The sequence below is a fragment of the Candidozyma haemuli genome (genome assembly GCF_002926055.2).
Source record: "Candidozyma haemuli strain B11899 chromosome Unknown G_2014730914, whole genome shotgun sequence".
In the NCBI taxonomy this organism is placed as follows: Eukaryota; Fungi; Ascomycota; class Pichiomycetes; order Serinales; family Metschnikowiaceae; genus Candidozyma; species Candidozyma haemuli.
Window position 1 is genome coordinate 497,718 of NW_020289905.1, and position 24,432 is coordinate 522,149.

Consider the following 24,432-nt stretch of genomic DNA (forward strand, 5'->3'; position numbering starts at 1 on the left):
GGTGGTTTTTTTCAGTGTAGTATGACAGTAGTAGTTTTTAACCATTAAGGTGAATTAGAAAAGGTGCTTATTTAGAAAGAGTGTGAAGGTTGTCAAAGTACTCTTGAGGAGCTGTTTGGTTGAGAGAAGAAGAAGGGCTACCAGTACAAATACTGATATGGACACTGATGGTACTACTTATACCAATAGTAATAGCAGTAACAATAGTACTACTTATACCTAGTTTAATGCTAAAAGTAATAGTAATAGTAATAGTACTTCTTATACCAAGAGTAATGCTAATGGTGATGCTAATAGTAATGGTTATGCCCGTGGGAATATTATACTTAGTAGTAATACCAATGGTTATACTGATAGTAGTGGTAGTAATTATACTTATGGTAATAGTAATACTAATAGTAGTTCTAATAGTGACAGTTATAGTTATATCGATAGTGATACCAATAGTAATACCAAACGCAATACCTATAGTAGAGGTGTTAGTAATATTAACAAGAACAATAACAATATAATAGTAGTAACAGTAGTAATTCTTATAGTAGTAATTATCCTCACAATAGTACTAGTAATAGTTACAGTTATCCTGGTAATAGTGATAGCAAATCTGATGGTGACAGTAGTAGTACCAACAGTAATGCTAATAGTAATGCCAGCGATAATAGTAATAGTTAATAGTTGTAATACTACTTATACCAATAGTAATAGATATACCAATAGTAATGTATACACCAATAGTGATGCTAATAGTAATAGTAGGAACACCAACAGTAATAGTGGTAGTTTTATTTTATTCTAGTAATAGTGATAGTGGTAGTAATAATAGTAGTACTACTTAACCAATAGTAACAGTTATACCAACAGTCTTGATAATAGTAATGCTAATAGTAATGCTAATAGTAATGCTAAGAGTTATGATAATAGTGATGGTATTAGTAAAATAATAAAAGTTGATAGTAGTGGTAGTAGTAGTAATACCAAAAGTAATAGTAGTAGTAGTATTAATACTTTCTATACCAATAGTAATAGTTATACGTATGGTTATAGTAGTAGTAGTAGTAGTAGTAGTAGTAGTAGTAGTAGTAGTAGTAGTAGTAGTAGTAGTAGTAGTAGTAGTAGTAGTAGTAGTAGTAGTAGTAGTAGTAATCAAAGTTAGTAGTAATAGTAGAACTACTCATACCAATAGGAATAGTCATACCAATAGTAATGCTAATAGTAGTATAAGTTGATAGTCCAATTGCTAGTAATAGTAGTATCTCACAGAACAGATATAGTAAAAGGACCACCACCGCTAACGCTAACAACGATGTTGGCTGTATCTGACGGTCGTAGTAGAAAGTGTAGTATAACAGAGAGCTCAATTGGTAGGCCTCTTAGTGATTAACCAGTATACCTCATTGGATGCTTCCTTAAGAGGAATTAATAGAAAGAGGCATATACCAAATCAATATGAGTCTCTTATCTATTTATAAGTATACTAAACGTTAGAAAAAACAAGTTTTGGACTTATTATAGAGACTTCACTCCAAAGTACTTGCCTGGAAGACAAGCAGTAGTTGGATAACACAACGCTAAGCCACCAACTACCAGAACCAATATCTGTTATCCTGAAATCTCTATTAACCCTTTCTCAACAAATAACATCAGAATCTGTTCTCCTTAAAAGGGCTTTAAGTAGCTATAGACATCTTTTGAGCCAATAGTAGCACAGGGTGAACTGCCTGGCTCCAAATACAACCTTCACCAAGTCTCAAATCACCCCAACTTCTACACTGTCTAAACCAATCATAAATTAATAAAACATCCTCTTCATCAGGTATCTATGGGCATTTGGGTATGTAGAAGTACAAACGCTGGGTACATTAAAAGCGTGGTGTCTACTCCTCCTTGCGGTCCTCGTCGAGCCAGCCCTTGGCTCTGTCGACGGCCTTTTCCCAGCGCTTCCAGTTCTTTCTTCTTTCGGAATCCGCCTGGACGGCGGTGAACTTGTTGGTGTCACCGTCTTTAGCGCTCAACGACTCAATCACATCGTCAAAGTTCTTCCACAAACGGTCGTTTTCGTCCTTGAGGCCAAGACCAGCGGCAATGGCGGCTCCCAAGGCAGTGCACTCGGCGTTCTCGGCTCTCTTGACACCCACACATGGTCCAAGAATGTCTGCTTGGATTTGGAGCACCTCGTCGGCCTTGGACATACCACCGTCAACGTTTAAGGTGGATAAGGGCGACTTTTCAGACTGAGAGCTCATGGCTTCTTCTAAGAAATCCTTGGATCCACCGGCATCTTCAGCCATGGCCCTCAAAATAGCACGAACCTGGAAACACACACCTTCCAACGCAGCACGAGCAATATGAGAAGATGATGTGTACTGGGTCATACCGAAAATGGTACCTCTGGCGCCACGGTCCCAGTAAGGAGCGTAGAGACCTGAAAAGGCTGGAATGAAGACAACACCGCCTGAGTTATCCACCTGCGAGGCCAAAGGACCGATATCCTTGGCGTTATCAATAAGCTTCAAGTTATCTCTCAACCACTGGATAATGGAACCAGCAACAGCCACGGAACCTTCTAATGCAAAATGTGGTTTTCCGTCTTCGCCCTTCAAGTTGGGGAACCAGAAACCGAATGTGGTCAACGCACCGTGGTCAGAAATCAACTTTCTCGTACCGGTGTTGTAAAGAAGGAAACAACCAGTACCATAAGTACATTTAGCCGAGCCTGGCTTGACAGCCATCTGGCCGACCAACGAGGCAGACTGGTCACCCAAACAGCCGCAAATAGGAATGTTGTAGATGGTTTTCAACATATCGTAAGCGTCCTGGGTGATTTTATTGTGGAAACCCAAGTTGGAAAGGTTAGGAGCGGCAAACGAACCGTAGTGTTCAGAAGAAGACACAATCTTCGGGAAATGGATTCTCTCCGGGTCAATGTCCCAGAAATCAAGCAATTCCTCGTCGTAGTCGTGGGTTTCCAAATTCATAAACGACGTTCTGGAAGCATTGGTCACGTCAGTCACATACGACCGTTCCTTCGTCAAGTGGTAAATCAACCAAGTGTCCACGGTACCAAACATCAAGTTGCCCTCGCCAGACTCGTACTCTTCACGAATGGTATCGTCATTGTCCAAAAGCCATCTCACCTTGGCTGCACTAAAGTAAGTCGACAAGGGCAACCCAGTCTTAGCGTGCATGGCGTCCTTGGTCTCCTGGTCGGTCATGTGCTCCAAATGCTCCACAATCTGAGCCGTTCTGGTGTCTGTCCAGGTGATACCGTTGCACAACGGCTTACCGGTCTTCCTGTGCCATATAAGCGTAGTTTCTCTCATGTTGGCAATACCAATGCACTTCACCTTGTACTTGATCTTGATATCTGGGTTCTGGTTGATCTTACGCAACGTGATAAGACACGCCACCAAGCACTCCACGGCGTTGGCCAAAATGTGCACTGGCATACACTCGACCCAGCCAGGCTGGGGGAAACGAAGCGTAGGACCCAACGACGCTGCGTTGTTTTCAATCTCCACATTGTCTGTAATCAGAATGGCCACACCTTCAGCGGTGAAAATCGGCTCGTTGTGACGAGCAAGCGACGATCTACGACGGTACTGGTCAGTGTTCAGCGACGACTCTGGAGCCTCAGAGGCTGAAGTAGAGTACTCGATCTGGTGCTTGGCGACTTCAGTGCCGTCTTTGGCGAAAAGGATACATCTTGCCGAGGTCGTGCCAATGTCGATAGTGGCGACGACAGGGTTAGACGGAGCGTTCGACGAGCGACGAGGCATGCTGGGGCGAGTTGGAAGGCTTGAGTTGAGTTTTGGAGGTGGAGAAGTTTGGAAAACGGGAGGTATGGGTTTTGGGCGGCCACAGTAGATGAAAAACAGGCGTGGCGGGTCGTTGCAGGCGAGATTGAGTGGTTTGGCAGCCTGTGGAGGGAAAGAAGGGAGTAGGTGGGAGAAGAAACGGTGGAAATTATCAAGACTTTTGAGGCTGGTCGCGAAAGGTTGCGAAACGACCAGCAAGCGAGCGTGACGGGGCGAGGCGCTGGGAAAGTATAGGAAATATGGGTACCGTTGGAGAGAGAAAGAAGAGGGGATTCTAGTGGTGTTGTTTATATTAATTTTGGACCATTAATGGGGGAGTTACATTGTCTAAGACACGTTCTCCACGCATTGTGAGACTTTCCTAGTGAAAGCCCAGCGGAACACCGAAATGCCAATTTAATTACGTCGTTTGAATAGCATTCTCTTAAGCAAAGAAAGACCTTCCGAACCCTGTTTTTCCCATTGAAATTGCTATTTTCTGGCACCGTCTACGCCGCTTTCCGTGTCTATTGCTGGAACTTCGCCTAGTGAAAAAAAATGGCTGCAAACCAGAAAATGGCTGCAAACCGAGGAAGAAGACGCAAAACCGGAATAGCAAAAGAGACAAGCGGGAAATGGACGAAAGGAGGAAAAAGGTTGGAAAATGGAGCGTCCTGATTGGTCAAAACGTGGTGGTTGCATTCTGCTGGGTTTTCTGTGCTGTTTCTTTCGAGAAAGTTTCCCTGGGCGTGGTTTTCATTGCTCAGTGGCTTGTTCATACTTTGATTTGCAAAGCCTTAACGTCTTTTCGTCGAGAAAAGGAAGTGTAATTTTGGGAATCTCTCGAGATGCCTCTTTTGAAGGTGTTTTTTGTTTTTTGGTCTTTGTTTCTTCGTGTGGAGATATCTGGGGAAACCGTGGGGAAACTGGGGCACGCAAGTGGTTCTTATTGGCTGGAGGAAGGTGGAGGGATATGGAGGAAGGGAAGGTTTTGGGGGAGCAAAGGGAAGTGTAGTGGATTTTGGGTTGGAGTTTGGGAGGTTTAGGAAGGTTTGGAGGTGAAGGGGGTGGTGGTTTATGGAAATTAGTGGTGGTTTATGGAAATGAGTAGTGGTGAAGGAAGAAGTGGAAAGAGGATGGAAGGGGCGTAGTGGGTGGTAGAGGCTTGTTTATGTAGATTCTCTGGTGCTATTAGAGTGAATTGAATCCTTATTTAGACGTCATTTGGTGGTGTTTGGTTATGCTGTTTGCTGTAGATGCTTAAATACCAGTAATGGCCAGTAATGACTCAGGAACAGGCTGAATTTGGTTCAAAAGACATCAGACAAGAACTAGAAGGATCAAGAGACTCAGTAGTATCTTCCTATTCCCTCTGTATATCACCTTCTGGCCGTTTTGGTCCTCCTGGTCCTTCTTCCTTCTTCTCTGTTAACCTTTCTCCCACCAGCCCTCCTCTCCTACAACTACCTTTCTAAATGAATTTCTAAAACATGCTAAGTTTCCCTCTCCTCTTGAAGCTTATCTTTCAGCTACCCTACGGCTGGCGCCGGGCCTTTCAGCCCGTCTGCCCCGTGCTTTTCCAGAGACGCCCACGTCTCCATGCTTAAATATACGTACCCGATGGTTCTAATATGCTCGACAGTGTGTGATGCTAAATCTGGTCGCCGTCCTTGAACTCCTTGCCCTTGACGAACTCCAAGTGCTCTCCGTGGTAACTGGTCAACCCAGAAACCTCCACAAAGGCACCTTCAGGAACGATACCGCCGTTCTCTCTGACCCACTTGGTGCCCAACTCGAGGAAATGCTTCTTGCATGTGAGAGCATTGTCGTTGGCAGCAGAGGTGTTGTTCTTCAACGGACTGAACTCCTCGGCTCTTTCCACCTCCAAGCATCCAAACTTGTCCAAATTGACCGAAGGGAACACATCGAAAATAAACTGCTCCAATTTCACACCGTTGGGTTCTTCTGGCTTGACAAACTCGCCCGTTTTCAAATCAATAGAAGGAATCTTCTTCTTGGCAATATGGAACGGCAAGTGCTCCTGGGACGAAGTCCACTCGTCCAACATCTCTTCAAGCAAACCGACCGAGTAGTAGTGGTTCACAATGTTGGCAGCACGCAAGTACAACTTGGAAGAGTCCTTAGGATCGGGCTTTTCGGTCAAATCCTTGGAAATCTCACTGTACTCAATCACACACGGTCTCTGGCTCTGTTCTTCCAAAACAATAAGCCCCACCAGCTCAGCGGCGTCTCTCTTTCTCACGGCCTTGGTGGCCAACAGGAAATCACGCTCAATGGCGAAACCCAAGAACAACGGGTCGGCAACCTTGACAAGACTGTTATCCACACAGTACATGTGAATATGCTTGATTTTCTTAGCGTGGAAATCGTCCAAAAGACGAGCCTTGATGATGGCCTTATAAAGACCGCCGTTTCCATCTGGAGACTCGCAAATCGACGATCTCGAGTTCATCAAGATCTTCGACCCGTCCAAAGAGAAGCACGGCAACGTGCCCTGGTTGAAGAACGTGATCTGGTCGCTCTGCAACCCGAAATGCTCCATCTTCTCAAAGTGCTTCTCGGTAGCCTCTCTCGTAGGTCCAGAAGTCATAATGTACCACTGCACCTTAGGTTCCAGCTCAGGGTACTTCTCCTTGGCCAACTGCTGCACCTTCAAGATCTTTTCCGCCTGGATCTGAAACAACGTCTTCCCGAGGGCAACCCAATATCGTAGCATCCCTTTGGATCAGAGCAGCCCAACCGAGTGCCCTGGCCGCCAGCCAATAGAAGCACAGCTACTTCGTTCCTGGCAAGCGCCTCCAAGCCAATATCGAACCAGCGGTCCAAATGCTCCTTTGTCTGTTCAATGGTGGACGAAGTCAGTTCATGAGGAAGCTGAGCAAACGATTTTTCACCAGCACCTTTGGAATACTGGATAGCCTGTTCAACCGTCAGAACAAGCTTTTGTGGATCATCAATGGCCAAAAGCTGTTTCTGGAGGTGTTTTTGTTCGTCCAAGGAAAGGGCGTCGAAGTTGGCGAAGAGGTGGTTTTGGCCTGCTTTCTTGAATGCGTCCATTTTGAAGAAATGAAGAAAGGGTGGAAAAAAGGCCAGGTTTATGGATACTTTGGAATGGATAATTATAGCTTTTGGGCGCGAAAAACCATGTAATTTATCGAATCGGGAAACCGCCAAAACATGCGGTCTGCAGAGAAGCAGGGCCTGGCCTGGCTGTCGTGGTTGGGTTATCTCGGGGTCTAGAGCAGCTGTGGAGATGGGGATTGCACGGTTGTAATCAGGGGAGTCGGTTTCGGAGGTGGATTTTTTTTGCAGACAATTTTGACCAAAAGGTGGCCATTTAACTGGGGGTTTCTCTTCCTGACGCTTGCGACTGCGCCAGCGGCTGATGATGCATAGGGTCCAGGCACGGTAGAGAATGGACGTGGAGCGTCAGAGGAAGACAAGGATAGTAGTGAAAGCGTGTCACTTTGGGTTTCAGGCCTGGCCGGGCCCACGGGGGCTCAGGGGGCGTCGGCAGGTTTAAGGTTTGAATTTGGTTTGGGCCAGGTTTGGAGATCGGGTTAGGAGCCCTGGCCTCACAGGCGATGGAAACCTTCGGTTGCTGTCACTTTACGAATAAGGTGAAGTGGATGAAGAATAGAGGAAGCTTAGGGTGGGTAGAGAGTTGAGGAATTAGTGGATTTGGTGGGAATGTAAAGGGTGGAAAAGTGACGATTTGGTAGGTGCTTTTTTTTTTTTTTTTTTTTTTTGCAACCATATGAATTTGGTCAATTCTTGATAAGTCCCAGGATCTTCTGTTTCCCTGTTGATCTTCCCATTCTTTGGCGTCCTTCTGGCTCTTCAGACGCGTTCTATTGTGGAAAGGTGTCGTTTTGTTGTAGAAAAGTGGCTCTTGTTTGGTACATGTCGATGCTTCCACCTGCATTATGGTGAATAAGAAGAAGCAAAGAGTAGTTCAGGGCTTTTAGACGTGGAAGGCTCCAGGTCGTCTGTTTGCATAATTGACGGTTTAGTGGTATTTATCATCGAAGAGCTGTTAGGAGGATATTTTTAGGGATGGGTCGTCGAAGAGTTGGAGTTGTATCTAATATGAGTTCACTTACTATTCTGAAGAAACTTAGTTCTCATCGTCCTTCCAGATAATCAACTATAGAAGGCTTATTGGTAATGATGAGCCTACCATTGACGTTTATTTTGAATCCTTTACTGAGATAAAAGTACCCAGATACTGGTGGTTTGTGTCATGACATGAATATACATATCTACAGCCAGGAACCATCAAATACCAGTAAATCTTGATCCTGATATTCCTAAAGTTGCCTTAAATATTATATTGTGATGATATTAAGCATTATTTCATAAGAGGCACGTTCAAAGACAGATCCAACCCTACCGTCCAAATAAGCACGACAAATATCACCAGTACTTACCATAACCTTCAAAAGCCCTGGAACACTTGAACTCTGTCTTATTTGAAAAGTTCGTTTTGTGTCTCAAGGGAAAGATCGGTTGTGGTCTTTTTTGTGCAACTTGAGAGGAGTGACTGGTAAGTGTCTCTTCTTGGAGTACTCAGGAAGTAGACAACTTACGCTAACGAAGTCAGAGGAAACATAAAGATATGAAAGAAAGCACACAATTGGACTTTAAAATGGAGGTCGTTTAGGCCTGGTTTAGTCTTTTTTAATGGTTTTCCAAGGCTGAAGAGTGTTTTAGTAGAACTGGTGAAGAGCAGCTACTACAAAGAGACAGACACAGTTAAAGAACATAAATCCTGAAAAGAAAGTGCTTTCACAGAGGAGGTGTTTTCAACAATCCAGGGGACCCAATAAGCCCGATTTTCCAATATCCCAGTGTCCTTTCAAGAAAGAAGCCTTCCAGTAAACTCCTCTACTGGTCCATATCAGGCAACACTACTTACGTCAATCCACGTAGAAAACCGTCCTCCAAGTTCCAAAAAAAGCCTAGTCAGAACCTAAAAAAAGACATTATCCGAACCTTTCCCACCTTTTACTTCCCTAGACGTCACCATCTCTACATCAACTCCACTTCCATATCTACTCAGTCCACTAAGTACTTCCCAAGCCAACCTCCACCAACCACAAAGTCCATCCAAAGAAGAATCCCAAAAATTCTAGAACCTCAAATTCCAGAACCTTAAATTCCAGAACCACCAATTTCCATGCTTCATCCGACCTTGTGATACTTTCCCACTTCTCACTTCCCACTCCCTCCTCCCCAACCTCCATAAATAATTGGTCCGTCTTCGGTCACCCAGTTACGCTATTGGGACCGCCAGCGACATTTTCCCACCGGCAAGAGGGCCGCCTTATGAACCGTCTGGTGGTCCCGGAACTCGCTGAGCGTGTTTTGTTTACATACTTAACCGCCATGCCTCGTGTGGACGTCTTAAAACGGTTGTTCTTTGATTTGCCCAGGATGGAGTGTTTATGAGATGAGTTCCGGGAGACCACAAAGAGGGAGATTAGGGAAGGGAAGAAGAAGTTTTAGCCTCGTGGTCGTGTAAACAAAGAAGGTGGCTTGGACAGTTGGACAGTTGGTGGAGTTTGTTACACAAAACAGTAAGTGAAGAAGGGAAGGAAGAAGGAAGAAGGAAGGAAGAAGGGATGAAGAGAGGAATAGAAGGTAAAGTAAAATGTAGACTTGGACCGTCTTTTCAGTTGTTGTTTAAACTCTTACGCTATTATCTTGCCTATTGTCATGTATCGAAGAGTATGAATTCTTGGCTGACAGCTTCTACAAAGACATTAACAAATTTGTACATTGAATATGAGCGGCCTCTGGCCATAGCATAAAAGCAATTAAAGTTTCAAAGTTTCAAGGGTCAGAGCCCGGGACTGTCGAATTAAACCATGAGAGCAACGATAGAACCCACAACAGAAGACAAAATCATGCCTGGGGTCAAGTAGGAGGCAGCAGCACCCTCGGAAGAAGAGCCAGAGCCAGAGCCAGAACCAGAACCAGAAGAACCAGAACCAGAACTCTTGGAGTTGCCGGAGCTCTTGGAAGAACCGGAAGAAGAAGAAGCAGCAGAAGAAGAGGTTGGCGAGGAACAGTTGAAGTTGTGGCCCTTGATCTTCTTGTTGTCGTGCAACTTGACGAATGGCTTACAAGAAAAGTCCTCATTCTCGGAAGAAACGGAGAAATCACCGTCAACCTCCTTCAATTCTGGCAAAGTGAAGTTGCCAAAGTCACCCTTGATGTTGATGGCACCCTTGACGGTCTCCAAAGAAGAAAGCTCAATGTCCTCCAACTTGGAGTTGTTGAAAATACGAAGCTCACCGTCAATCTCGGTCAAGTTGTTCATGGAGAAGGAAGACAACTCGTCGTTGGCAAAGATCTGGAGAGAAGAACCGACGCTCTTCAAGTTGTCAAAAGTAACCTCGTCGAAACCGTTGTAAGCGAGCTGGAAGGAGCCGTTGACGTACTCCAAGTTGTCAATAGACAAGTCACCAACGTCCTGGATGGTCAAGTTGGCAGCCCAGATCAAGTTCTCCAACTTGACAGTGGCATTGTCGGAGTTGAAAGACAAGGTCAAGCCCTCAGAAACAGTCTTAAGGCCAGACAAGTCGATGGAAGTGACGTTCTTGTTGTTGTTGATGTTCAACACGCCAATGTTGTCAAACTGCAAAAGCTTGTCAACAGAAGAAATGGCAGTGTCAGACAAGGTCAAGGAGCTGACGTCAGCAAGGCCCGAGTTCAAGTTAAGCGAGGAGAAGGAAGGCAAGGAGATAAAAGCCAACTTCTTAGCCTTTTGCAACTGGTTGAACTGGATAGCGTGCAACTGAGTCAAAGCGTCAAACGACAAGGAACCCGTGATGTTGCCCAAACCAGAAAAGTCAATGGCAGTGATGGACGACGAGTTGAAAATGTTAATGTCACCCTTGACGGTCTGGACCTGGCCCAAGTCAAGGTTACCAATGGCATCACCAGTGATTTCAATGGTTCCGTCCAAGGTTGGACAGGAAGCGAGGTCAGAAATGGCGGAGGCAGCCGAGATGGTGGTGGAAAGCGAGCACTTCTGGGAAGAAGAGTCAGCGGCGGCCACAAGGCCGGCCACACCTAAAACGAGGGACTTGAACAACATGATGAAGAAAGAAAGAAGGGTAGGAAGAAAGTGGTGGATTTGGCGCAGATAAATGGTTGCGAAAACGAGCTTGACAGCGACATTCTGCATGTAGTGGCGAGGTGACAGCGCGGTCACGTGATATACATATACAGTTTCACTTCCATTCCGAGGGCATTACCGGGGGCGCGCCGTCAACAAACAATCAAAAAAAAAAAACCGTCCCGGGCGAGAATGCCAGCACAGCCGAGGTGGGCTGTGACAGAGCCAAAGGGAGGGAGAGGGAGAGACAGAGAAAGGAAAAGAGGCAGACTAAGTAAGGGCATGTAGTTTTGGATTTCGGTAGATGTTCACTTGGTTTTTGGGATTGGCTGGAAAATTTGCCCAGAAAAAAAAGGCCATGTAAAAACACGCCATGAAATCGAAGGGACGTTTTTTTGGCGGCAGTACAAAAGTGGATGCAAAACGAAGGTGAGGCACAAAAAAAGAGTGAAAAATTCTCTGCGGTGCGCTGAGGCTGGGGCTGGCGGGCCCAGGCGGGCGCCCCGGAAAAGCCAACCATTTGTTGCTGTTTCGACTGAATTTCTGGGTTCTATTCAAGCAAGGACTCTGTAATTTCGTGCGTCCACGTTTTCGTGTGGTCAGGGTGGAAAGTTTGGGGGAAATTGGGGGACAATTGGGGGAAGGGTGGAGGCTTCTGGTTTGGCTGGTTTGGCTGGTTTGGGTGCAAATGGCGAGGCAGGAGAAAAACGAGTAAAAAGAGGCTTCCACGAGAAAGGAGACGTCTTTGAAGGTTAAGGTTATTCGTTCTTTTTTTCTTTCTTTTTACTGTTCAATGTTTTCTTCATTTTCTTCATTTTCTTTGATTTGTTCTTTATTTTCTTCTGTTTCTTCTGTTTCTTAATTTGTTCTTCCTTTCTCTTCTGGTGACGTTTCGTGGTGGCCTGACGAAAACGGATGGCTTTTTTCTCAGTGGCTGCAAAACAGCCCTGGCTGGCATCTGGCACTGGCACTGGTTTGGCTTTGGCTTCTTTCTTGCTGGTTTCTGACATTTTGTTTATTTTTGTCTTTGATCCATTTGGCTCTTCTCTTTTCAAGTTTTTCTCTTTCTATTTATTGATGTTTGGTCTGTGGTGGTTTCTGGTAACTGGCCATTGGATGGCTGGCACTGCCTGGGACTGCCGGGGACTGGTGATGTGGATGGGCAAAAGGGAAGGACAAGAAGTGGCCCGGAAGGCTGAGTAGTCGAGGGTAGATCGATTTGGAAGAGTTCAGATGAAGTGGGAAAGGAATGAAGTGGACGTTTCATGCGTTTATGGGGCCTCGATGGGTAGACAGTGGAGGCAGTGGAGGTAGTGAATAGGGAAGGACAGGAGGATGCTGATGGTGCCATTATTGGAGGCTTGTAGATGAAGTAGATTTGTATTGGGCTGGGTGGATTAGGGAAGGAAGTCAAGAGTAGAATTGGCACTGGTGTATCCATGGTTGATATGCTACTGGACTGGTAGATGTCTAGAGTACTGGTTTCAATTGGCAAGCGAATGAGGTTTAAATTCTATTCTTATTAATATTATTCTGAAGTTTCGATGTCGTTAGGCCTGATTCGTACGGTTTGATAGCAATTGACTGGTTCATCAATGGCTGGTTATTGGATAGTCCTCACCAGCTGGTCTATCTACTCAGTATACTACAGTTCAAGGAAAGCGTAGAAAAAGGAGAGTACTATGTCAATTCACTCTAATGAAGCAATTGCTTGAATAAATAACAATAATTCAATGAGTAAGAGAATTCAAAAGAACCAGCTACATCATAATCGAATCACCAGTAACCAGTAACCAGTTATCATTGAGATCTCTGGACAGTAAGACACCCCAGTAACTCCCCTAACAATCCACCAATTACCAACTAATTCCAACCCAAATAACCAAAAAAAGCACAAAACATGAAACCTTCTATCCCCAATCCCTCGAAATACCTGCTTCTTTCTCCCATCTCCATCTCCTTCCCTCCTCTCCATCTCTCCCTGCCATTTGCAGCCATTTACCCTCACTTCCTGTTTCCTCCAACTCCCCTGCCAAATCACAACCCCCCTCCCTCTGGCCCCCTCGGCCCTTCAAAACACAAACAAACGGCCACATCGTCCCGCCAATACCGGCCCCTTACCAAAAATCACTATTATGATTTGCTCTGGGGCTTTAATTCCATAAAACCGCTGGACAGGAAGACGAAAATGTCGTGGGCATGAAAAAGTGTCAAAATTCAGGCACCGGTCGCGCCAAAATGGCCATTTGCAGCCATTCTTTGTTTTTGGCGTTTGACTTTGGGAATTGGTATTTGGAGTGGAATTGTTTGGCGAGGAAGGGGGAAGGGGAAGGGGGGGTCTCTTAGATAGCTTGAAATTGACCTTACGGCCAATTTCAAGGCCAGTTCAGGCTCTGTCCCTTTGGTGGCTTCGTGCGACATTACCCTCGGTAGGAAAGGCTGTGCTGGAAAGAAGCCTACCGGGCACTGGCGGTTATAGTATGTTGATTTTTCTATTGCTTTATGGCGTGTGGCTTGCTGGGCTGACTTGGGCGGTTGTTTGGTTACTGGTTACTGTGTTGGGCAGGTGGTTACCTGATATGGAGGGTGAGTTTGTAGTGGCTGCGAATATGGATGTTTTGGAGTGAAGCTGGTGGCTGCTTGCCAAGAAAGAAAGATGTGTGCTGCTGGGTATATGACTTCTGTTTTTGTTAGACCGGGAGGGACGAAGACGTAAAGGGAAGGAGACGTAGATGGAAGGAAGGAAGGAAGCAAGGAAGGAAGGAAGGAAGAAGAAGGCAGTGCTCACATGGAGGGTGGAAGTGGAAGGCAATTGAATCATGTCATCTTCGTCTTTGGTTCCTTTTTTGCTTTGTTTTGTTCTCTTTCTGTTGTTTCGTATATTTGCCTTGTGAATTGTCATTAGGTGTACTTGGCACTTGGTACAATTAGACATACATTGTCTGTGCATTAGTCCAGACAAAGTAGCCAATTGCTTGTCGTTTTCTAGAAAATTCTTTAAATTGACATTTATTCTTGTTCGATTAAGAGTCTAATTCTAGCTTCGAGACCTCTTTGGTTGTCACTCTGTCGCCTTTGGTGACATAATTCACACTTACTTGTAGTGTCATACTTTACCTGACCTCCATTTTCTTGCCACTAGATTGCCTTCAACCACTAATTATCACCCCAAATGACGAAACACATCCACCTTCTTACCTCTTTTTCCCCACATATCACCATCTCCATCTACATCCACCTACATCGACAAATCACACTTTTCTGCACAAACCACCCTCTAAACCGCCTCCAGAACGTTCTAGAGACTTCTCTTTTCACACTCGTATCTCTCCTATCAAAATCCAGCCACTCACTACAGCCGTGCGTTACTTTTGCGTTGGTGATGATGCTGACTAACACACAAGGCACAAATACCGCAATGCATCATTACTAGTACAAGGCACAAGAAGAAGCAAAAAAGACGCAGATACATAGAAAGTGGCAAATACTGCTCACGCAAAAAGTACTCATTGGTGGGAAATCCAGGCACAATTAGCTCAGCTCTGGGGTATAAGTAGAAGTCCATTTCTCCTAGTCTATCCATCCTCTCACCATCAAATATCAATCAAATATCAATCAAAATGGCTCCAACTTCCGCTTGCACCTGCTCCCAATGTACCTGTGCCCAGTGCACTTGCTCCAGCGAGTCTTCTTGCCAGTGTTAAAGCATTAGGCTGAGATTACTTGTTTTTTGTTTTTTGTCGTTTTCGTTGCTGACTAGCAATGCTGAACATATAGTGAATGAATGCCTGGTTTTTCAAACAGTTGTAGTCACCAAAAAAGGTCTTTTTCTTTGTTTTCTTTCTACTTTTATTAGGTTTGACATAACGTTGCTTCTGGTTACTTGAACATACATGATCCATATAACGTTTATGGAAGATCTACAAATTTACTCTCCATGTAGTTTCCCCTCGTGAAACCGTTAAACGCCTGATTTTTTAAATTGCAGCCGAAGAAGTATACTTCTGCCGTTTCTCCCCTTCCTTTAATGGCTGCAAAAGACGCTTTTCCACTAATGGAAGCCTACAAACTCATAGAAAACAAGCCAAACCCCGTAAGCCCTTCCTAACACAACCAGTAAAAACACAGTCTAAAACAGCCCTTATCAAAACACCCAAGCACAATATATCCATCCTTCGGTCTCGTCTAGCTTACCTAAATAAGCTTCCACTGCATACCATCGAAGCTGCCAAATCAAGTAAGTACCTGGGAAGATCGTCCATTGATCTATCGTAATTGTAAAAATTCCCGTACCCAAAAAACACCCTTTTTTTAGGTTTTTCAACCAAATCACTTACTTCTCTTTAAATCACCAATTCTCTATATACTCAGTTCCCTAAATACCCCCAAAAAAGTCCAAAATTGGCCTAGAGAGCACCAAAAAACACCAAAATCCTCAGAATCTCCGTCTCTTTCCAAATCTCCTATTTTCTTCGCCATAACAGAAAATCCTTAGTCCCATTGTTACCATAACCCTTCCAGCCCCATTCACTCACATTATGCTCGCTGGAGATCCTCGTGTGCATAAATAACGGCGATCGCGTATTGCCCAAGCAGGGTCCAAGGCAGGCCAAAAAGGGCCAGCCAAATGGGTCAAAATAGCCACAAACCGCCACAAACAACCACCACTACCTTCTCCTCCGCTTCTTTACCACCCCTGGCCTCTTTTTCCGCAATTTCTAGGGCCATTTTGACCCAAAAACCGCTGTTGTTGATTCTGGTCACGTGACTGTTTACATTTCGCCCAATTCGTATCTCCAAACTATCACAACAATCCATCATCTCTCCAATTCCCTGCTCTTCATCCCACAATAGCAATGGCCCATCTGCCTGAGTCGCAGCTGCTTTTGAACGACATGGACGACCCATTCACCCACGAAAACCGTACGTACTCATTCAAGCTCCTTTGGTATCTTCTACTAACTTTCCAGGCTCGGTAGACCTCTTGCTTCAGCAAATGGACCCTGAAGCACTTGCTGCTGACTGTGATACCTCCTTTTCGGCTACGACGTCGCCTACAAAACCACTCAATTTCCCGCAAATGGGACCTTCCAAGCGTAATTTGTCCCTGGGCTCCCATTCACCTAACGATACAGAAGCTCTTGATTTGGCTAGGAAAGAGTTCAACTCCAGCTCAGATACCTACGTTAGTGAAAACAGCGACCGCAACAACGACAACGTTGACTCCTTTGACCGTAACTTTGCCACGGACGCCAACTTCAACAAGACCATCAGCCTGTATTTTGATCCTACCCAGATGGCTAGCCAGATGACCTTGGGCCACCCTGAGGACGACTACGAACGTGCTCCTTCTCCTTCCAGATCCATTATGAAAACATCCACGACGCCGGCTGCTTCTCCCAGGAAAACTGTTGCTTTTCCAGATGCTGATTTGGAGGTGCACCACCATTATCCAGCTGGCGAAAACGAGCTGAGCTCTCGAATCGAAGAAGACTTGCCTCCTCAGATGGCTCATACGTGGGCTGAAGTGCCCAAGGGCGCTTCGGAAAAGCTGGTCTCTTCTTCGCCTCCCGTGCCTCCTCCACATAAATCTGATACTATCACGTCGCTTCTAGGCTCTTCCCAGCCTCAGGATGATTCCACTCACCTGGACGATGTGGACGTTTCGACGCTATCTCAGTACCGTGTGAATCATAAGAACTTCAGTAAGATGTCGCTCCATGAAAAATTGGACCTCTATTTGGGCCAGAGACAGCATGACGACCTTGACACTCACATGGACCATTTGGATAAATTGCAGTATGCTACTAATAACGAAACCGACCTGAACATTCACAATCTTTCACATCATATGGAATTGAACCATCCAACCATGGAGAACCCATTGAACATGCTTGCTGACTCGAAGGAAGTGCAATTGCGCTCCGCTGGCTCGTCGCAGTCGTCGCTTCCTTCTCTTGCGGCTTCCAATCGTTATTTGGAAGCTGACTCGGTTGCACATCAAAGCCCTGGCCTTTCGCTTAATGACGGTATTAAGGGTTTTCCTGATCATATGGCTGATGTTTTGTTCCCAACGACTGTCAAGGCTCAGGATTCTGACGAGTCTGGCCATCTCACGTTTGGCACGAAACCTCATGAGGGCTATGAGGAAGAGCATTCTGACCTCTCTGAAGACTTCCAGGATTCGTTCGACCACTCTTACAACCTGACGAAGCAGTCTATCATGGACCTTCTTAACTCGGCTTCTAACCACGAAATTAATGAAACCAGAGCCGCTCCAGAAGCTCCTGTAGAGGCTGAGTCTCCTATTGAAACAGAGGCTCCTTTGGAAGTGGAAGCTCCTTTGCAGGTGGAAACAAACGCTGACGAAAGCTCCAACCAATCTGTCAAGCAGGAAGAGCATCTGATGGTGAGGGAGGACTCTGATGTCTCTATCAAGGAAGAAGAGGACTCTTTTGTCAAGCCGGAACAAAACTCCTATGTCAGGGAAGAGGCTGGTCTCTCCCAGATCGCAGAGGATGAGGAGAATGAAGCATACCTGGCAACAGGAAGTCCCGCCGTTAAGCAAGAAGAACCTTCCTTTTCGGAAGAAGAGGCTCTTGTTAAAGGAGAACCAGAAGTGTCGCACGTCGCCGAACCTGAAGAGTCTGACGATGAGAGATCTATCTCTCCAGAAAGCGCTTACGAAGAAGCATACCAGTACAAGGTTGAGCCTAACGACGAGGTTGCTTCTGAACCATCAGAGCCTGTTGAAGTACAAGAAGATCCAGTTGCAACGCGACAGGTCGAAGAGGAGAATCCATCTGACGAAGTCAATTCCACCGTTGAGAATCCGGAAAACCCTGAAACTAGTACTTCACCAAAACAGGAGAGTACAGAAGAAGAGGAGATCCTTAACCAACAAGCCGTGGGTTATGATGGCACTGTTTCGCTGCTTGAGACGAGAGATTTCAGCAAAATCGCTATGATGGATAGCCTGGATCACGCCGCCCCACAAGTTGGCATTGCATCGAGAGGCGTCAAAGCTCGTCCACATCAAGTCAAACTCGTGAAGTCGCCAATTAACCTGTTGATGACAACTCCTACTGTTTCGCCACTTGACATCAAGTTTGGTTCTGAAGATGCCAATGTTAAGGATTCTGGTATTGAAGGTGATGACGAAGACACCGAGGAGCTCAAGGAGAAGCTTGTGACGACTCACCACACCAACAGATTCTCCAAGGTCATGCAAAATGCGTCAGTGACATCATCTGTTGATAACTTTGAAGACTCGTCTGAGATTCCTTTGGGAAGATCTCTTGCACCAACCAAGGTTAACGAAGTCATTGATGCAACACATCCACCAGCTGATATTAACGTGAAGAAGAGAGGACTGGCAGTTGAGCATGAAGGTGATTCTAGCGTTCTTGCAAACTCTTCGAATGTGAATCCACCAAATGATATCAAGTTACCTGAAGTTGAAACCAACGACGCCTCTTTTGCAGACTTGACAGCAAAGTACAGGGTTTCTTCTGGTGGCTCTGCCAATTCTGTTTCTTTTGAAGAGTCTCTTTCAGCTGAGCACGATAAGGATACAGCAGCTCTTGACTTCATCTCGATTTGGCATACACAGAGGAAGCAGCGTCAAAACAGAGGCCCACCAGCTACGTCACAATTCTACAACGTTCCTTCTGTTCTGAGCTATAACACTGCTGATTTGTCTCAGTACGACAAGTACCGCATTCCATCCAGATTGCAGCCCAAGAAGTTTAGAGAAATCAATCTTGTCTCTAAGAAAGTTGTCAGTCCTGATCATGTTGACCTTAACGTATCTGGTTTCTTGCCAGAGATTTCTCAGCTTTCCGGCTTGGAAGGTCAGTTGGATGGCTTTATGAAGAACGATGATACGACGATGAACTCTTTGAGAGTGTGCAGCAATGGCTCAAAGGCTCCACAAACGGATAATGTTTTGGGCCAGGGTCTCAGCAGAACTCCTTCAGCATACGGAACATTGAGACCGGTCAGGGTTTACAGCCGCGAGATCATTCCACCGCAACAGGCCCCAGCAGGTCCTAAGAAGTCGAGATTCCATGTTCCTTCGTTCGAGATTAAGCGTTCTAATTCTATCTTGTCGCCAAAGAACCAGTATAATGACATCTTTGAAGACACTCAACCTACTATCAGAGCCAGTGGCATGAAGACTTTGCCAAGTATGGACAGAGACGATGTGAAGAGAATCATGCAAATGAAGAACACTATGACCCAGGAGGAATATTCTAACCTCAAGTTTGGTGGTGCTAACCAGAAGATTGTTCAGGGCGAGGCCGGTAACTTCGACCATGTCCAACAGAAAGCTTCGATCCACTCTTCGATGTTCTCTATGGCCCCTAATACTGCTGAGAACCGTATCAAGCTCGAGCATGTCTCCAATGAACTTTCTGCGAAGCCAGTTGCTCTCGATGTGGATCACGAAACGTTCTCCAAGACCTTGGAGGCTAACACCACCGTCGACCCAAGCAAACTCCAGAAAGCTGCTGAAGTCAGTGAGCAGTCTTTCTTGCCTGACCCTGAGCCAGAATACGTCGGATTCCCAGAATCTAACGAAGCCAACGAAGAGAAGGATGCCCAGCCAAATCTTGTGCCATTGACTGAGACTGACCAGAACAAGCTTAATGTGATTCCTGGAGCCTTCAACGTGCTGAGCCCAAGTACTCCAAAGCAAAGCGAGAAGAAGTCTCCCGTCAAGGTCATAATCTCGCCTTACAAGGACGACCAAGAGAGACCAAGATCTCCGATCAAGGTTAACAGTTCTCCTATCAAGTTGGTCAGAAACGGTTCTGAGGTTACTGGTGTTAAGCTTGAGCAGAAGCACAAGCCTCAGGAATCTTTTGATGGTACTCAGATTGTCAACAACAAGTTGAGAGAAGGTAAGGGTCACAACTTTGCACTCAGCACTGTCTCTGTTCCAACGTTGAAGGGCGATGTGGAGTCTGAACACAAATCTGTGACTCCAGAAATTCTCGAAGACAATGCTCCACAAGTTGCAGCAGAACCTGTCAGTCAAAGCAGAGCTGCTTCTGCATCCCAGGAGCCACCCAAGGAGCGTGGTAAGTTGTTCTTGCGTGTCATGGGAATGAAGAACATCACTCTTCCTGATCTCAACGAAAGAAATGCTCTGTTCAACATTACCTTAGACAATGGAGTCCACTGCATCAAGACGCCTAACTATAAGATGTCCAAGTCTGCTGTTTACGTCGGCAAGGAATTTGAGTTGACTGTTGGCGAATCCTTGGAGTTTATTTTGACCATGAAGGCAAGCTACAACAAGCCAAGAGAGACGATGAAGGAAATCAAGGAAAGAAGAGTGGTTAGATCCTCTAACAAGATCGGACGTATGTTTGGATCAAAGGAGATCGTCACAACCACCAAGTTCGTTCCACAGGAAGTCAAGGACCCATGGTCTAATGTTATTGCCAACGACGGCTCCTTCGCCAGATGCTACGTTGATGTGGACCAATACGTCGATCAGATCACCGGATCTGCCAGCAACTTCAACCTCAACTGTTTCAACGAATGGGCAACTAAGAGCGGCAACGGCGCCAGATATGAACCTTACAGCATTGCCCAGCTTGAAGTGAAGATGCTTTTCGTCCCACGCACTGAACCTTACGAGATCTTGCCCACCAGCATCAAAACCGCTTACGAAAGCCTTGATGATTTGCGTGCTGAGAGATCTATGCGTCTTGAAGGATACTTGCACCAAGAAGGTGGAGACTGTGAATCATGGAAAAAGAGATTCTTCAAGCTTTCTGGTACCAACATGATTGCCCACTCTGAGTTCTCCCATAAGACAAGAGCAAAAATTAACTTGGCCAAGGTTGTGGAAGTTATCTACGTCGACAAGGAGAACATGAACAGATCGTCGTCGAACTACAGAAACTTCAGTGATATCTTACTTGTTGAGAACGCTTTCAAGATACGTTTTGCCAATGGAGAGATCATTGACTTTGGCGCCCCCAACAAGGACGAAAAAATCAAGTGGATCACCGCCATCCAGGACATTGTCTACAGAAACAAGTTCAGAAGACAACCTTGGGTGAAAATCATGCAAAAGCACAATGTGGGCAAACCTAGGCCCAGATCCATCATGTCTTTTGCAAGTTAAGTTAAAACCTGATGAACATTTTTCGCAGCCATTTACTCAAGTAGTTTGTGGTGCACGGATGTACATTACCAATATAGCACTAATGAGAAACTGAAATAAATATACTTATCTATACTTCCACGTAAATCGCCAATTACACATCATGGCGAATTCTGACGACGAAGATGCCTTCCTTTATGGTTCAGATGACGAGCAGCCGTCTGCCAAGAGGCAAAAGTTGGAACCAAAAGCCCCAGAACCAGCTGAAGAAAACAAAAAAGAAGAAACTCCAGCCCAAGACCTGGAAGACGAAGACGACGAAGAAGAGTCCTCAGATGACGATATTGAGTTTGTCATTGGCGACCTGGCGCCAAAAATCAGTACCACCACTTCCACAAGCACAGCCACTGCTGCTTTGAATGATACAGTGGGAAGCACAGCAGAAGCTAAAGAAGGTGCTAGCGACCTGACAGGAGACAAAGCTGCTGGAATTGAAGTTGCTAAGGACGAAGGAGCATCTCTGGTGGATATCAACAAGGTGGCTGAGTTGGACGGCAAACCGCTTACTCAGGTTGACCTAAATGAACTTAAAGATAAGCCATGGCGTATACCTGGAGCAGATATCTCTGACTACTTCAACTACGGCTTTGACGAATTCACATGGACCGCATACTGTCACAAGCAAGATAAGCTACGGGGAGAGTTTAACCCACAGAAGGTTATGGCCAATATGATGGGAGGGTCGAAGGGCGGTATGCCTATGTTCCCCTTCCCCATGCCTAACATGGGCAATATGCCTCCAAACATGAGCAACATGCCTATGCCTCCTAACATGGGTAACATGCCCATGCCTCCTAATATGCAAATGCCTCCAAACATGCAAGGCAACGGTAAACAGCCTCCAAAGCCACCGGGCCAGAATAAGGGCGGACCAAGACAAGGAAGAGGCTACAGAAACTCTCCGCAGCCTCCAAAGAGGTAAGGTTAATGGTCATTGTAAGATAGAATAGGTGGATGGATTGAAGGTGGGTCCACAGAAGGGCACGAGGTTGCAGGGCCTAACTGCTAGCTAAAGTATGTCAAGCCATTTAGCTGGCGTCTGCATTAGGATGTGGATTCTGTGGCTATTTTCCCAGTGCTATGACTTCATGGTCTTTCTAGGAGTCATCGAAAAAGATGGCGTGCTAGGGCTTGCAGTATCTAAGGCTGACTCGACGCTCAGGAAGCTAGCATACTTTACGAGACTTAAAATGCTTTAGGCTGTTCCGCCTTATGAGGAGTCTCCGCCTTATGAGGAGTCTCCGCCTTATGAGGAGTCTCTCATTGATATAGCAATCTGAAAGCATAGCGTATAATGGCTTGTTTACGATTACGTTAACTGCCATCGTTCATAGGTACCAGACGAAAACAGAGTCTCTAGAAACATAAAATAAAATAACGTAATAAGAAAAACAAAAGAGCAAAGCAACTGTAAGACTTATCAATACAAAGTTAATCATCTAGAATCTCTTATTATTGTATAGTTGTGATGTTTCTTCCTTGAGTGTTTTAGTGAGAGTGAGCTGCCATCACACTAAGTGGCATTACACAACAGCAACAGCTCCAGAAGTGGAATTGCCGCCTCAGGGGCATTGAAATGTCACGAATGGACTTGATATTACTACTTTTTTGTCTTTTTGTAAGCTTTTTGATTTTCTAGGGTGATTACCAATTTTCGTGTCTTCATGAATGGTTGCGAAAACAGTAAGAAATCAAGAACATCACCTGGAAATCACATAGATGTATAAAAATCGTAAATTATAAATTAAAATAGAAACTCATTCTCCTTCAGGAAAAATAGTAAAATGTTTCTTAATAAATAAATGTCTGGTTTAGGCATCAGAGAATAATGGCTGCAAATGGCTGTAATACCCATTTCATCCATCAACAGATACTCAAAGTCCTGCCCTTTGCCAATCGTCTCCTTCACCTCTACAACCGCTTTAACCAGATTTACATACCCTCTATTCTGTAACCGTGCTGAGTATATTAACTATGGGCGCAGTCCCGGCACGCCGATCTCCAATGCTATTTATTCCTCGTCCGACTCCTCGTCGGCCTCCTTCAACCACTGAATGAATGGCTTGGCAGCCTTTCTCACCTTCTTGGAAACGTCCTTAGAAACGTATTTCTTGGACACCTTCAGACCCCAATTGAGGATCTCCTCTTCGCTCACCAACTCCTTGTCGTACAACTTGACAAGAATCTTTGGCACAAGTGGGATCAAGTCTGGCTTTTCCAAACCAAGGAATCTTTCAAGACCACCCAAGAAAGCCTTCTCGAAGTCGTTTTGGCCGTTGATCAACTTGGCCAACAAACCGTGGTGCTCATCGAGCTGCTCGAGAATGTCCTCATCGAACAAAACCTGGGCCAAGATAAGCATGACATCAGGCTTTTCCAAGAGTTCCAACTCGGCAATCTTTTTATAAAGGTCAATATCAGAAGGCAAGTCTTCCTTGTCCTCGGCATCCTTCAATGCCCACTCACCGAATTCCGTGAGCTTGGTCTGGCTGTCATTTAGCGAAAGACCCTCCAATTCTCTAGCTCTGGCTTCAATAGCCTCCTTGGACATGTCCACAGCCCAGTCGTCGTCAGCAACCTCGACAGTCTCCTTGGCAAGAGCAGCAGCCTCGGCGTTGATCTTCTTGGTCAAAGCATCGTCGTCATCGTCACCGTTAGCCTGCTTGGAAGCATCGCCGTTGTCAGCGCTTTGAGCAATATCAGAAATGGATTTACCACCACCAACAACGTTGGCCTGCGCAGTGGCAGACTTCTTACCTGTAGAAGATGGAGGTGGGTTCTTCAAGATGTAGGAAGACAACTTGTGTCTCAAGTCAATGTCGGTGATACGACCGCAGGCCTTACAGTCTCTCTGCAAAAAGCCCTTGCTCTTGATGATGATCTGGGTCTCTGGGTTCTTACAAGCACCACAGAGCACGAATTTGTTGATGAAACCATCCAAGGAGTCTTGTAGCTCAGCCTGAGAGTGAGCACCGTTAACAAGGTATCTGTCCTCGTCCTCCTTGATCTTGGTCTGTGCACCCAACTCGGAACCAAAGTATTTCACCACGTAAGCTGGAGGGCGACCCAAAGCTCTGGCGACTTCACTCAAGTTAGGAATGGCAGTCTTGATACCGTTACCCCTACCTTCGACCTTGGACTGGATCGGAGGCATCTTATAACGGTAGAACGGATCGGTGTTCTCACGACAGATATTTATGAACGACATCTTTGGAGTGGGAGTTGATGGAGGTTGGAGATGATACTTTCAGACTTTTTTTTTTTCGGTGGATAAAAAACTCTGTATCAATTTTAGTGAGCATGGAGAC

The 24,432-nt window shown here is 45.5% G+C and overlaps 6 protein-coding genes across 6 annotated transcripts; 2 read left to right on the forward strand and 4 right to left on the reverse strand. All coding sequences in view use genetic code 12, as the record gives it.

Moving 5' to 3' along the window:
* Positions 1 to 67: 67 nt before the first annotated feature.
* On the reverse strand, positions 68 to 3,776 carry GUT1 (glycerol kinase; the record flags this gene model as incomplete). The annotated part of the gene is made up of 4 exons (XM_025487961.1): positions 68 to 550; positions 577 to 637; positions 1,006 to 1,206; positions 1,879 to 3,776. 4 exons carry the CDS (start codon positions 3,774 to 3,776, stop codon positions 68 to 70), a joined length of 2,643 nt encoding a protein of 880 aa, XP_025341769.1.
* A 1,669-nt stretch (positions 3,777 to 5,445) lies between these two features.
* Positions 5,446 to 6,872, reverse strand: UAP1 (UDP-N-acetylglucosamine diphosphorylase; the record flags this gene model as incomplete). Its single annotated transcript, XM_025487962.1, has 2 exons — positions 5,446 to 6,489; positions 6,594 to 6,872. 2 exons carry the CDS (start codon positions 6,870 to 6,872, stop codon positions 5,446 to 5,448), a joined length of 1,323 nt encoding a protein of 440 aa, XP_025341770.1.
* Positions 6,873 to 9,678: 2,806 nt separating this feature from the next.
* Positions 9,679 to 10,920, reverse strand: ECM331 (Ecm331p; the record flags this gene model as incomplete). Its single annotated transcript, XM_025487963.1, has 1 exon — positions 9,679 to 10,920. One exon carries the CDS (start codon positions 10,918 to 10,920, stop codon positions 9,679 to 9,681), a length of 1,242 nt encoding a protein of 413 aa, XP_025341771.1.
* Positions 10,921 to 15,797: 4,877 nt separating this feature from the next.
* Positions 15,798 to 21,085, forward strand: INT1 (Int1p; the record flags this gene model as incomplete). The annotated part of the gene is made up of 2 exons (XM_025487964.1): positions 15,798 to 15,864; positions 15,912 to 21,085. The coding sequence occupies 2 exons, from the start codon at positions 15,798 to 15,800 to the stop codon at positions 21,083 to 21,085; spliced, it is 5,241 nt and encodes a 1,746-aa protein (XP_025341772.1).
* A 142-nt stretch (positions 21,086 to 21,227) lies between these two features.
* CXQ85_004341 (cleavage polyadenylation factor subunit) lies at positions 21,228 to 22,046 on the forward strand (the record flags this gene model as incomplete). The annotated part of the gene is made up of 1 exon (XM_025487965.1): positions 21,228 to 22,046. One exon carries the CDS (start codon positions 21,228 to 21,230, stop codon positions 22,044 to 22,046), a length of 819 nt encoding a protein of 272 aa, XP_025341773.1.
* A 1,089-nt stretch (positions 22,047 to 23,135) lies between these two features.
* On the reverse strand, positions 23,136 to 24,332 carry TIF5 (translation initiation factor eIF5; the record flags this gene model as incomplete). Its single annotated transcript, XM_025487966.1, has 1 exon — positions 23,136 to 24,332. The coding sequence occupies one exon, from the start codon at positions 24,330 to 24,332 to the stop codon at positions 23,136 to 23,138; it is 1,197 nt and encodes a 398-aa protein (XP_025341774.1).
* Positions 24,333 to 24,432: the final 100 nt, after the last annotated feature.